This window comes from Hyposmocoma kahamanoa, unplaced genomic scaffold (assembly GCF_003589595.1).
Source record: "Hyposmocoma kahamanoa isolate Upper Pololo Valley unplaced genomic scaffold, ASM358959v1 62, whole genome shotgun sequence".
Lineage (NCBI taxonomy): Eukaryota > Metazoa > Arthropoda > Insecta > Lepidoptera > Cosmopterigidae > Hyposmocoma > Hyposmocoma kahamanoa.
In genome coordinates, this window is record NW_020653850.1 from 1,201,753 (window position 1) to 1,215,997 (window position 14,245).

Sequence of the window (14,245 nt, forward strand, 5' to 3'; positions counted from 1 at the left end):
ACTGTTTTGGAGCTGTTTTATTGTGAAGAATATTTTTTGCTGGCGTATTTATTTTTAACCAACTTCAAAAAAATAATCTCAGTACAGAGTACTAAAAAAACCGACCTCAAAAGTACGTGGAATTTTGTCTATTTGCTAAGTTTTATTGAAATATCCCCTAGTTCGCCACTATACAGGACTTGACATTGGAGATAATAAAAATCGGTTCTCACTACTCAAAGTATATCGAGAGAAAAACGCCTTGAATTGGAGAAATAGCAAAATCAACCATTAAAGTAATTGCTCCTAAATTAATGTTAGGCGCTATTTATGAAAATGAATCTTCATGCGTGAACAGCCACGCAGCCTCGAAGGCGAGGTGGATGATTTTCCTCAAAATTAAATGGGACCACTATGGAAGTACCCCCTTTCCAACAAAAAAAGAATCATGAAAATCGGTTCACAAATACCGGAGTTATCGCGTAACATACATACAAAAAAAAAAGAACATACAGACGAATTGAGAACCTCCTCCTTTTTGAAGTCGGTTAAAAAGGAAAAGGTTCTCAATTCGACCATGTTTTTTTTGTATGTATGTTACGCGATAACTCCGTCACCGATTTGTGAACAGATTTTGATGGTTTTATTGGAAAGAGGGTACCTCAGATGTGTTCCCATTTAAATTTGAAGAAAATATTCCACCTCTAAGGGTGGCAAACTAGGGGATGAATGATTTTTGAGGCCGGTTTTTTTAGTACTCTGTACTGAGATTATGCTCGTTGTATGTAGTTACACCTAGTAGTGTATACCTACTAAGAAATAGTATGTCTCTTATCGAGGGACTAAACGAGCCTATGTATACTGAACTATGTAAAGAAGAGGAAGTTCCACGAAAATTTGCTCTAGACGCAATCAAAACTGAAGCAGACAGTAAAAAGTTATGACAGATTTAAAAAAATAAAATCGTTTTTTGGTTCTCCTGAAAAACCGTGGTTTGTCCCAATCGAGTATATTGTTTATCCCTTACATTAATTGGTACTTCTGGTATCATTATATGTATCTAAAACCTACTAAAGAAAGTAGTGTACAAACCACATCTTCCGTGGTCAAACTATTATAATTTATAAATTAACGGTTCCTATAACGGGTAGATGGCGCTAATCCTAAAGAAAATAAAAGAATTGCCGGCACAATCCATAAAAATCTGAGCAATAGGAGCCATCTAGTTTATTTGCTTTGTTATCACTAGAAATTAGAATAGCTATGTTAAATGTAAAATAATTAATTTAGTTACAAACTAAAATAGCCGTTTGGTACTCGTCGCGACATCTGGTGACCCCAATAGTCACTAAACCCGACTACGCTGTCTTGTATCTCGTTATTAAAGTCTTCTTGAGTGATTCCTACAGCCTACCTACATGGTTATGGTATTATAATTGGTTAGACTGTGGTACTTAGAATAATAACGCATAGATAGAATGATAGTTTCATATCAAACGAACTGTCACAAGTGAGGCAAAAATCAAATTCATGTAGGCTAGTTTTAAGAGTAGGTTAATTTTCGGTTTTAGTGAATATTTATATAAAAATACAAGTTGAAACGCATTACTTCCTTGTGGAATGTGATGTTAGTATCTATTTTATGTTTGTCTGACGTATTTTTACACTCATTTACCGCACATTTCGTAATTTTTACCTAAAATTCTGGAGCTGTTCGCGGTGCAAGTTGACCTTGAGCACTGAAGGCCCGCCCGCTCGTGTAGGCCCATTGGGCGCGCTTCAATTTGCCTCACTTAGCGTGTGCGGGCTAGGTTTCTATGCGTTATTATTCTAAGCTGTGGTATTACAAAGCTCCCATTTATTTCTGAATGGGAACCACTAGGCTTGGGCCTGCCTCAATTTCATTGTAAGTTAGTTAAGTTAGAACGCCAACGTTTAGGCAGCAGCAGGGTATTTATTTTTAAAAGAACTTCTTCGATGGACTGTTATCCGCTGCCTGTAAATTGAATCTGACATCGAAGGACATTTAGGCCAGGCGTGTATTTATTATTAAAAAAAAACAAGGCGCTTTAAATGCTAGGTGACCTCATCGTTCAAATGGTATACAGTCGAGCGAAAATACAACGCTTCACAAATAACAAAATCTCATTGGACGAAACTGACCTTTAGTCACTTGACATTTGATTAGCTAAGGTCTTTATTTGTACAACGTCGTCTTTATTTATAGGTCGTCGCATAATTTTAAGTTTTAGTCTTGTGTTTGTTGAAAATGATCAGGTTTTCGTTGATATTGGGACTTGTTTCGGTAAGTGGTCTTTGATTCCTTTTTCGAGTTGTTAGCCGTAATGCTGTAAACACAGTGGGAAAGATATAGTATATCTACTTACATTGGAATTTAAATAATTATTACTTAAAATTGTTCTTGGCTACTCAATTTTATTTTATATATTAGCGACGATCAGTTTATTTTTTGACACTGTATTTTACACAGTAATAATAATATACTACACTGATAAATGTCTATATTTTGATAAACATGTTTTTTAAACTGCCACTAGGTACATTTTTATCGCTATTTCAAAGTTTGTAATTTTCTTTATCGTCTGCTCTACAGCATTTATGTATTTAATAATACGAAGAGATTGAAAAATAGAAACAAGTCACCTTTTTTAAACACTTTTAGCCCCGCACTAGGGAAACCCTGTATCGCGGATGCCATGGACACACATAGACAAGCACAATCGATACCTCCAATCTTTCCAATGATCAATACGCCAACTTTATTTTTTGGTCATTTTCTGTTATTTTTGTAAACAGCCATATTTATTTACTGATATTATGCTCCCCAAATTTAGTGACGAAAAAGGAACAAAAAACGAAATTCGAAAAACAAGAAAACGAATTTTGTGAAAAGAAAACAAAATGGTGGGTTTTAATAGTTAAATTTTTTACACGAATTAATCTTTAGTTTATGTATATTACGTTGTGCGTTTCTTGATTATTTGTTACCATTAAGCTAATGGCTCTGAAGCCAATGCTTTATAAATAAATAAATAAAAAAGAGATTACTCTCAGGGTCGTATTCCAGAACTCTACTCAATACTCAAGTCAGGACTTGAGTATTGCAGTGAGCACTGAAAATCATACTCAAGTCCTTGCCATTAGGGTCGTATTTCCAGTGCTTGAAAACATACTCAAGTCTGCTCAAATCCTGATTTTTTTTTTAAGTTTATTAAGGCTTTGGCAAAGCCATCAGCCTAAACATGAAGTTTAAATATGTTTCTGTAAATATGGCCGCCACAAAGAGGATAGGCAATTTGATACGGGTATTTTAGTTCGAGATTCGTATAATTTCGCGTTTTAATCTTCGATTAAGGCACAATAGCACTATCCTATTCCACTTTAAACTAGATTTCACAAAATATTTGAAAGTCAAAATAAAAACGTCACTTTTCCCTCCAGAAGGTCCAGAGCGAATCTCAAATCCTGACTTGAGCATTAGAGTTCTAGAATACAACTCTCAGTCTCATCTGTATGGCGCATTAGTGCCATTGCCTTTTCCAATGCAAAAAAACAAATTTTTAATGCGACTGTATTTTTTTGTATGTATGTGCACCCTTACCCTTCAAAACCGGAACACAGTAAAGTTGACATTACTGCTTGGCGGCAGAAATAGGTAAGTAGCAGTAATTCCCTGGACGAACTCTTTCACAAGGAGCTCTACTGCTGCTAAACTTCCAGTCTAACTACTAACAATTAATAATAAATAACAAATCCGTTGTAGAAGTGAAAAATCCGCAAACGTGCAAGTAATTTACACCATGCTTACACCGATTGTTCCATATAGGTACATAAAACGTGGTTATCTATCACTATGTAGTCCGAAAATACATTTTCCAGAAATAACGTTTGAAATCTAACCGAACCTAATCTAATGTCTTTGCAATAAACCTGAAATAACGACGGTTTCATTATTATTCGGTTTTCGTGTGTAACGAAAATTCGAACTAACGTTATTTCGGAAAAACATTCGAGTTTGTGATAGGTTACCATAAAGCGTATATTATGTAGGTACTATCCAGTTTAGTACGATTTAATTAATATAACCACGTAATGATTTTTAGATATGCCTAGCCGATCTTCCGGTGACTCCACCTGCTGCTATACGATGTGGCCAAACTCCGAACGCTGTAAGTGTTAGAAAATCATGTGAAGAACAATGTTTGTTTATGGTGGATCTGTAACTTTTCATCAAATTCGGAATAACATGAAGTTGATTGAATATCATGATGTTGTACTACAATGACATTCAGTTATTTTTTGTGAAATTAGTGTTCGATCTTTTTTAAGAATTACACAACACAACAACAGTCAAAGCGTTGAATCAATCTATTTGGAAAATATATATAGTAAAATTGAGGATATACACCGATTACTATATGGTGTGAGAACACGATTCCTAAAAACACGAACTTACCTCGAAATTTTACAAGAAAACCGATATATTCAATAGGCATTTTAATTAGCTTTTCTTAATATTCCAGGTTTACTCTTGCCTCGGCAATCCGAAAGTGGTGAAACCTGATGTTTCTCAGCAGTGCACTCAGTTTGTTTCGGAGGTAAGAATATCATCATCATCACAGTCTCCTCTCAGGCCAGGGTTTATGCCGCAGTCGGCCACGCTGGCCCAATGCGGGTTGCAGATTTCACACGTAAACTTTCTTCCATGTGTAGGTTTTAATTACGATGTTTTCCTTCTCCGAAAAACTCATGGTAAATTTCAAATTGAATTTTGCACATAAAATTCCGAGAAACTTAGTGGTGTTAGCCCGGATTCGAATTCACAGCTTCTGCTTAGAGGCGGAAGTTCAAACGATTCGACGGCTTTACACTGGACACTGATCTCTTTTATAGATCTCACGGCTTGGGACATTCGGGTTCTTTTTTGAACAGTCTTCGAGAGGGAATTTTCCGAGATCTTCCTTCGGCGTCCTACTTACAGTTGCCATAACAATATTAAACAGTACAATGGTTATTTATTTTTAACATCACAAGTATCAGGTTCGAAAGCTACATTTCTAAACTTACAGGCTTAAGTTAAATTAACTTATGTGTTGTAATAATAATAACTGTCATGTCTGAAACTATTGTTCATTACAATCACGGAAAAAAAAAATGGGAGTGAAGGCCGTCTCGATTGCTATCAGAACCGCTGTCACCAAAAGTCACACATTTATAATTTGAAACATTATGAAATCTTGATATTGATTGGTCGTAGTTTCAAATTTAAAAAGAAATAACAAATTCTGGATTGTTAATATAATTTAAACTTTGCGTCGTTGGCATATCGTTGAAAATTCAATGCCATAAATACCTATTATTGCAAGTTACGACGTTTTGATTTTATACTGAAATTTCAATCAATGTGCTGCTATCTAGCGGTGAATAGCTGAACAACGACGATTTTGAGATGTTTACGTAGTTCTTCTAAAAAGAAACGAACATGGCAGCGGTACAAGATTTATTTTCGTTTCTTGTACTTAAAAAAATGATTATGATGAAGAGAAAATTGAAAATTTATTAAAATTAAATAAAATAAGACGCAACGATGGTACGAAACACCACCAATATTGCAAGTGCGTCTATGTGATAGTAGATAGTCTACGTGATTTTTTCAGTCCAAAGTATAGAAATAAGATATTTTTCTACGATTTTCGAGGTTTTGCGCGAGATAATGACACTTCAAGTATATAACCAGAAATAGAGACGAAATGTCATTTAATTTATTTGAAAACTATTCTACCATATTTTTACTGTGATAACTGCGCTCCGATTGGCCAGCCCGAGTTCGAAACAATTGACGGGTGTCGTCAACTATTTCACTTCAAATCGACCAGTTAACTTGAGCTTTGCTATAATGGACGAAAATTGCGAAATTACATATTTAATATTTAATTACCTATGAAAAGGGATTCCGTTTGTTTTGTAATTAGATGTTTTGCTGTTTTTGCCTCACCACCGAATAGAACAGCACGGCATTGTTAGAGATATTATCTTTATAACATATTTGCTCGTAAAGTGGCTGAAATCACACCAATTTCAATATCGTAATGTATTTCATTATGCACTTGTGCGTTATTGTAATGTAAAACGCACAAGTGTGTTATTGTAATGTAAAACGCACAAGTGCGTTATTGTAATGTAAAACGCACAAGTTTTTTTTAATAAAGTAACATGCACAGTTTTTTAAAATGCTCCGTCTAAAAATGAACGATACTTTTTTAAATCTTTGCAAAGAATTTTTATGTTAGAAAAGTGGTCATTATTTTAGGAATAAAATTAACTTTGGGAGATAAAATATAGTAAATAAACATTTAATTCTTTCATTTAATTAATTTTGACAATAAATTACAACCATTTATCTGTAACAAAAACACAAAAATATTAATTTAGTTTATTAGTAATACTGGCTATTTTTATACCTTTGCCTAAAAAAAACGTTGACGCGCGCGCATGGCTAATTTGTGGACAAGTAAAAATTATTTCGCGCGCTTTTTCTTTTCGCTGTATTGTTTTTATTTGAAAATGTCGTCAAGCAGTGATGAATTTATTAATTTGACACCGCCACAAGTCTTATACGCAGCGAAAAAGGCTACTCTAAGCCTCTTACCTGAAAAATCGACCGATAGATACTTACAAGCGTATCAAAATTTCATCATATGGAAAACAAGCAAAGATGCAAATTCATTTTCAGAAAATGTGTTTTTAGCCTATTTCATGGAACTTTCTCAAAAATATAAGTCAAGCTCATTGTGGTGCTACTATTCAATGCTAAAAAGCACTATGAAAACAAACCATGGTATTGATATCAAGTCATACTCAAACTTGATAGCATTTCTAAAAAGACGCTCAGATGGCCATGTAAGTAAAAAGTCGAAAGTATTTTCGGCTGACAATATCAAGAAATTCCTAAAAGAAGCTCCGGATTGGCGATATTTGGCAACAAAGGTCAGTTGAAACTAAATTATTGTTATTAATTTCTTTCACTTTCGTATTTTTTTACAATATAGGTGTTTATACGTTCTTTTTATCTCTTTTCAGGTTGTAATAATATTCGGTATAAATGGTGCATGTAGACGTCAAGAGTTGGCAAACATAACAACTAATGATGTCGAGAACCATGGGCGGGTTCTTCTTGTCCAGGTCAAAAACACAAAAAATAAAATTACAAGGTCGTTCACAATACAGGGGCCTTTTTACGACGTAGTGAAGAAATACGAAGCGCTTCGTTCAACAAAAGCTAATTCCAACAGATTTTTTCAAAATTACCAAAATGGAAAATGCACTAACCCATTGGCATTAATAAATTGGGAGCAATGCCGAAAGAAATTGCCACTTTCTTAAATTTGCCTCAAGCACATGAATACACAGGGCACAGTTTCAGAAGGTCCTCGGCTACATTGCTCGCCGATTCAGGTGCGGACTTGTTGACACTAAAACGCCACGGAGGATGACGGTCAAGCAATGTAGCCGAAGGATACATAGAAGACTCGATAAGAAATAAAGAAGAAATTAGCTCTCGCATTACAAGGAACATAAATTTGGAGTCAAGTGTTGACTTTCAACCATCTACGAGCACATACGCGTACATTCCACCATCGTCGCCGCAGCCGCAACCGCCTCCGCCGCCGCCACCGACTGCAGAACTCTGTGGTCTCGTTTGTCCTACTTTCACTCAAGAGAGTGAGCGAGAGACTGGGGAGATTGTAACTAATAATAATAACTTGACAACATTAAAAATGCCAACTGGCAACGTAACAATCACTTTTAAAAATTGTTCAAATTTCTATAACTGCTTTAACAAGTAATTAAAGATTTATTCGTTTAAGAAAGTCAGAGTCTTATTTATTTCCTCGCAAATATGTTATAAAACGTCGTATGACATACGTGCGCTTTGAAAATTACAGCCTCTGCTTTCTTATAGCCCTCGCCTACGGCTCGGGCTAGCAATATGGCCTCGGCTGTAATTTTCAACTTACCGCACTTATATCATAATGTACTATTATTACAATAAATACAGAATATTTTTTGGAATATACGGAGACGTACACACAGGTCACTATTTGGCCTGTCTATATTTCAGTGCAAACGGGAGTTGATATTTATAAGAGCTGTATCGCAAATGTGTTACCGGGAATATATGGCCCTTATGTCGTCTCTATTTCTTGTTATATACACGATATAATGACACGATCATGACGTACAAAGGGAATCGCTTCTACTGACTTTTACTGTATTCATTGTTCTGTGGTTACAACTGATCCCACGCTAGTTTGTAAAAAGACCGTTAAACACTGGCTGAAAAAATAATATAGTTATTTTATTTTATTTTATAGTTATTTAGTTTAGTTATGATATTAAGCACTAATAAAATGAAAGTGTGCACGGACAAAATACGTGGACATGTAATATTTATCTATATTATCATGACAGCCTGCCCCATGTCCACATTTTTTACGACTTCAATATGAATTAATAAATTCTTTACCATTTTTCTAATGGTAATAACAATTTTTAATGTATAGATTTTAAGACTCGTGGTTATTCACTAAATGATTAACACTAATATCAGGGTACTTACCACGGTATGACTTTTGTGTGAAAAAAGTGAGTGACAATGGTAACGCCACAACAAATCACGATGAAGGTAGTCGTCGACAGCGCAAGAGGGTAGACAGATATGTCTGCTCTTAAAGCTGTCATCTGTCGCCATCCAGTCAACCCGTGACCATGGAGCGTGCAACCGTTCCGAAATATCGGGAAAATGAAAAGAAGTCACACCGTGGTAAGAAACCTGATATTAGTGATAATCAATTTTTAATGTGTTTAATTTTTTTTTCTAGTGCGAAAAACTGAAATGCGTATTCGAAAAATCGGGCTGGCTAAAGGACAATAAAGTAGACAAAGAGAAGGTGAAGAATTATTTCGATGATTATGCGAAAGAAACCCCAGCTTGGGCTCCGGCCGTAGAGAAGGTGAAAACAGAATGCCTGACGCAGGATTTGGTGGCACAAGGTGTTTTTGTCAACTGTCCTGCTTATGACGTTATGCATTGCATACTGACTAATTTTCTCAGGGTGAGTTTGACGTAACTGTTAGTTAAAATTTTCTTTCGATGTGAATTTCGTTATGGCTCCGTTTGAAAGAGTTCTCCAGGGAAGTACTGCCACCTATTTGCCGCTCTTTCTGCCGCCAAGCAGTAATGTTCACGTTACTGTGTTCCGATTTGGTGCTGGTGAAATTCAAACCCAAACCCAAATTCAAAGCAATGTACCGGTAACACCTATTCTCACTTCAAAAATAATAACGCACACACTCAACATGGTCCCGTACTAGGGAAACTTACGAGAGAAATAAATGTAGGCCATATAAATATTTCTTCCGGCCCGGGAATCGAACCTGGGACCTCTGTGAGGCAGTTCGGCCTCGGAGGCAGTTTCTGTGTAGTGTGTTTTATTCTTTTACGTAGTCTGTCTAGAATAGAATTTTGTTGTTGCTTTGATATACATTATATATACTAAATACAACATTAAAACCTCTTTACCATCACAATTTACTCTTACAGTTGTATTTATATTCACGCTGTATTTGTATTCATGCACTTACATATCAAATAGGTTATTTTAGATGCACTATTTACACTTTACTATGTAGGAATATTAATATCTCAAAGTAATCTTTACTCATAGTCGTTATATTTTTGCTTACAAATAACTTAATCCCTTTCGTTGGTCCCGACTGAAAACCAGCGCCAATGCTGTTAAGTTTTTCTTTTATGCTTAATTTGTATTTGTGTTATATCAGTGAATGAAATGTTTAAGTATCCTAAATTACGGGCACATGTGACGTCACATGGGACTTGTCAAACTTTTTTTAAACAGACATATTCTCATAGATGATATATGTATATTCATTTACAACTGCTAAAAATTCGTGTTCTTTTTTTGGCAATGTCACGTATCGAGGACGAGGACAAATTGACATTACAATGTATTTTTCGTAGAAGCAGTAAAATTTTTCGTCGTATATTAATTATTCACGCTGTCAGATTTTAGATTTTAAAATTTCTTAAATATAGGAAATGAAACTATTTTTCCGGATTTAAATCGCGTATATTTGTTTTTTCAAACAAACTTTTGTTTAAAAATACTTTCATTCCCTTTGTGTAACAATAGTGAACACCTAAGAACTTTTCTAAAAGAAAAGAAAATAAAGAAAATTCATCATGTTTTTGATTGCTTGATCTTTTCCTGAGAAAAATGAAAACAGCTGATCCACGGTGTTGTTTGAATATTACTTTTTTATGTTAGGCCTAATATTTTCCATTTGTTTTTAAATTGTAGAACGCGCAACCGTCTCAATGGTCAACATCCGCCACGTGTGAATACCCACGGCAGTTCGCCGCGGCTTGCCCCGTCTGCCCCGAAGACTGTTTCGCGCCACAGGTGCCCTACGGCTCGTGCAATGCTTGTCGACTTCTACCCCGATCAACTTAAACGTCGCCTCTGTCACTTGCTAAACGCATTTGAAGATTTTGTTATGAAGCCATCTTGTATCCGCCATTTTGAAAAAAAAATGACAGCGACGCATACAATTTATATTAATGTATATTTATCGTTTGCGTTTCTCATTGCCTTCCCTTTATCTGAAGATGTATAATTACGTAAAAGAATATTTAAAGCAAATTCACAAACAAAAGTAAATTTCTTCATTTCTTCTTAAGTGAACATATTTGTGGCGGCACCTGTACCACTTTTATAGATTATACCTTGAAAAACTGAAACTTCAGATATTTCATCCAATATCACATGATGTTTATATTAATGTTAGATATCGATGGAGACAGGATTTAGGTATGCGTAACTACCATTTTGAAACAAATAATGCCGGACAGTGAAAACAAAATCTTAACAGCCCTAATTATTGATATAAATGAAATGCTTGTTTATAAAACTTTTATTTATTTGTCTTTTTCCTCTGAAAATTAATGCCACTGTGAATCCTAATGCAGAAGTAACAATTAATGCCATCTAGCGACAGGTTTTCCTTCCGATCCGTACGTAAGTACGATCCGTATCCGATCAATGGGACATCTATGGGAAGAGGAACTAAAAATTTTAAATCGTTAAACAAAAAAGGACTAAGTAATTCGTAAATAGGTACCTTATACTATTTATTTATCACTGAAGCGAAGGTTCATGCCATTTACTGAAATTGCATTGCCGTTAAACAGAATTACTCGGTTTTTCCTCAACCGATATGCGTGAAATTTGAAACTAGCATAAAAAATACAATTCTATAGGTCGTAATGACGCTAAAATTTTGGATTTCGGTCTATGAATTAATGATAATTCAGGTCAAGGTCACCATATTAAGTCCATTGGAAAAATATTCGAATGTAAAATTCTACCTACGTGCAAAGTCAATGTCAAATCGCTCGTTTGCCAGAACAATGTGTTATCTCTAGAACATCGAGATATAATAAATAGGTAACACGTTGTTCTGGCAAACGGGCGAAATAATCTTTATTTCATAGGTAAGTAAATTATACTTGAAATCGGTATACCGTAAACTGAGGTTACTTTGATAAATTTTGAAATTTAAACGTCTATAACTTTTTAACTTGAGATTTTTTTTAAATAAAAAAAATGTCGAATTATCGGTTTTAATAGTTCTCTCTAAAAACGTTAAAACAACAAACAATTTTTCAATACTATTTGAGAAAAAAAAAGACAGCGTGATTAAAGTAATAATTGATTTGGGGTTACTTTGAAACCTTTTTTAGTATGAATATTGAAACTAACCCCAATTACTAGCCTAAAACAGAAAAAAAAATTAAAAATCAGTCAACAGGGAAGAACGTTATTGCTGTTTTTATATCTTGGGGTAACTTTGATCGAATAAAATTACTAAATATGACATAACCTGTCTGTAATGTTTTAATTAGAGATTGTTGTTATTTATTATACAAAGTTCCATATGATGTTAGTTTCATAAAGCTGTGATGCCCGTCTCATGGTTAGCTTATCGACCACGATCTGACTCAATGCTTCTTCTAACCTGGCTTCTCGAGTAATTTCGCTACTCGGGAACCTAGTTTTCAGTTATATGTTTAGTTTTATGTTTGTGGCATCGTTCTGAAAACACTTAATATAAAAAAATTAAAAACAAAGCCACAAAGCTAATTTTCCTGCTAGCGGCTGGGGTGACTTTGACACTTTGATCAATCTCACACCATACACCCTATCAATGACACCCCGCAAAAAATAAACCGACGCCATAACGGAAGCGTCATGGTTAGAACAATAAAAAATTTTGTTATGAATTCACAAATGTACAATATTCTTAATACTCTTTTGATTCTATCCAAAAAATTCACGATACTAACACACACTGACGCACATGAAGTTTTGCAACACATTTTTTTAATTAAAAATAGGTTGTAACGGAAAACTTACCTTTTTGTATATAAAATACAGGGAAATCTCCAGCGCACCCGCAGAAATGAACTTGACTGTTTATCAGTATTGCCACCCGAAAAAAAAATTCCCAAAACTAGGCGCCTTTTACGCAATTTGTAGTTTTATGTGAAAAGGAAGTCTTTATCAAAGTGATCCCGAGAATCAAAGTAACCACGGTCTACGGTACTGATTAAACTCTGCTGGAGATTTCCCTTAGTAGAATAAGCAAGAAACTCTAGAGGTTGCTCCTTGCAAATATATATTTGAATACATTTATCATTACAATGTTTAATTTAAACATTTTAGATCGAGAATACCTGAAAGAGCTAAACGAGTCACTACCACGGATTTTTGTCATATAAGTACGCAGAAGTTGTATAATAACCTTTAGTATAAAGTTTTTGTTTCACTATAGTTTTAAACCTCGTCAATGGCAAATTTTGAATATCAATCGGAATCTTAGAACCGTACACATGGCCCCATAAATGAATTTGCGACTTTATGAAGGCGAATGTCAAGAAGAGATAGATTCCTGTCACTATTATACCTACTACTATTACTATCATAAAAAATATATATTTTTCTTAACATAAATAACTTCTTCTTCGTTTTGCTCAATGGCGGTTCCTTCTTTTTAAGATTTCGCCAGTGTCGAGTTTTCCGCTTAGCAGAATAAGTTCAAAATATGTTTCTGTAAATATGGCCGCCACATAGAGGATAGGCAATTTGAGGCGGCGTGCTTGGATTGACTCGGGATTCCTTAAGACGGGCCGATACGGGTATTTTAGTTCGAGATTCGTATAATTTCGCGTTTTAATCTTCGATTAAGGCACAATAGCACTATCCTATTCCACTTTAAACTAGATTTCACAAAATAATTGAAAGTCAAAATAAAAACGACACTTTTCCCTCCAAAAGGTCCAGAGCGAATCCATAAATAACATTTTCATAAATGTAGTTTGACGTTCGTGTGTGTATACGCAAATAATATTACTGTGAAAAAGAAAAATATATTGTTTGAATAAGTTTCTTTTGTTATGTATAAGACTGTTGTAAGAAATATGTAGGAGAGGACCGAAATGATGGACTAACTTAATAAAGGAAACATTATTTCTACTTTTAACTTTTCAAGATAAAGAGGGTAAATTTCGTTGCCCCTGGTGCATCTTGTCTCCTTATTTTTATCACCGAGTAGGTATGGACGACGGGTCTAATACAAAAACCACGAAAAAAATGTCCCAAGTCAACCTATTTAAACGTAGTGACATGTCAAGGAATATGAAAAAGCTAAAACGTTGAATTTAAATTGTAATGTCATCGCAGTACTGTCTAATTTTGCTTGCTTCGCTGTCAGTCGAACAAACGAAGACTAGAGCGTGAATGACGCTCTGTATACGATTTTAACGCTCTATAAGTTCGGACACTTTTTAGCGCGGACCCGACGTCCATATAATTATTGTAAGTCAATGCCGAGTATGATATTTTTTCTTATTTTTTAGTTTCATTGTGATAATATAAAACAATTTCCACCTTATTTAATAGATTCGTAACACATATTTGCTTGTCAAATGTAAAGAAATCTAGTTATTATTTTATAAGATCCTTGGTTTAAAAAAATATGGCTTTGCTAACTAGCAATTACTTTAGTTTAGAAGAAAAGTTTCGTAACAATCAGATTAAGCGGTTTATTGAATGTCAGGATATTTCACCAACATGATATTCAATTGTTTTTTTTTTTGTGAAAT

At 34.6% G+C, this 14,245-nt stretch overlaps 1 protein-coding gene across 1 annotated transcript; it reads left to right on the forward strand.

Moving 5' to 3' along the window:
- The first annotated feature begins 2,248 nt into the window (after positions 1-2,248).
- LOC113229710 lies at positions 2,249-10,579 on the forward strand. Its single transcript, XM_026463394.1, has 5 exons — positions 2,249-2,284; positions 4,104-4,169; positions 4,524-4,598; positions 8,883-9,116; positions 10,383-10,579. The coding sequence occupies exons 1-5, from the start codon at positions 2,249-2,251 to the stop codon at positions 10,533-10,535; spliced, it is 564 nt and encodes a 187-aa protein (XP_026319179.1). The 3' UTR covers positions 10,536-10,579.
- Positions 10,580-14,245: the final 3,666 nt, after the last annotated feature.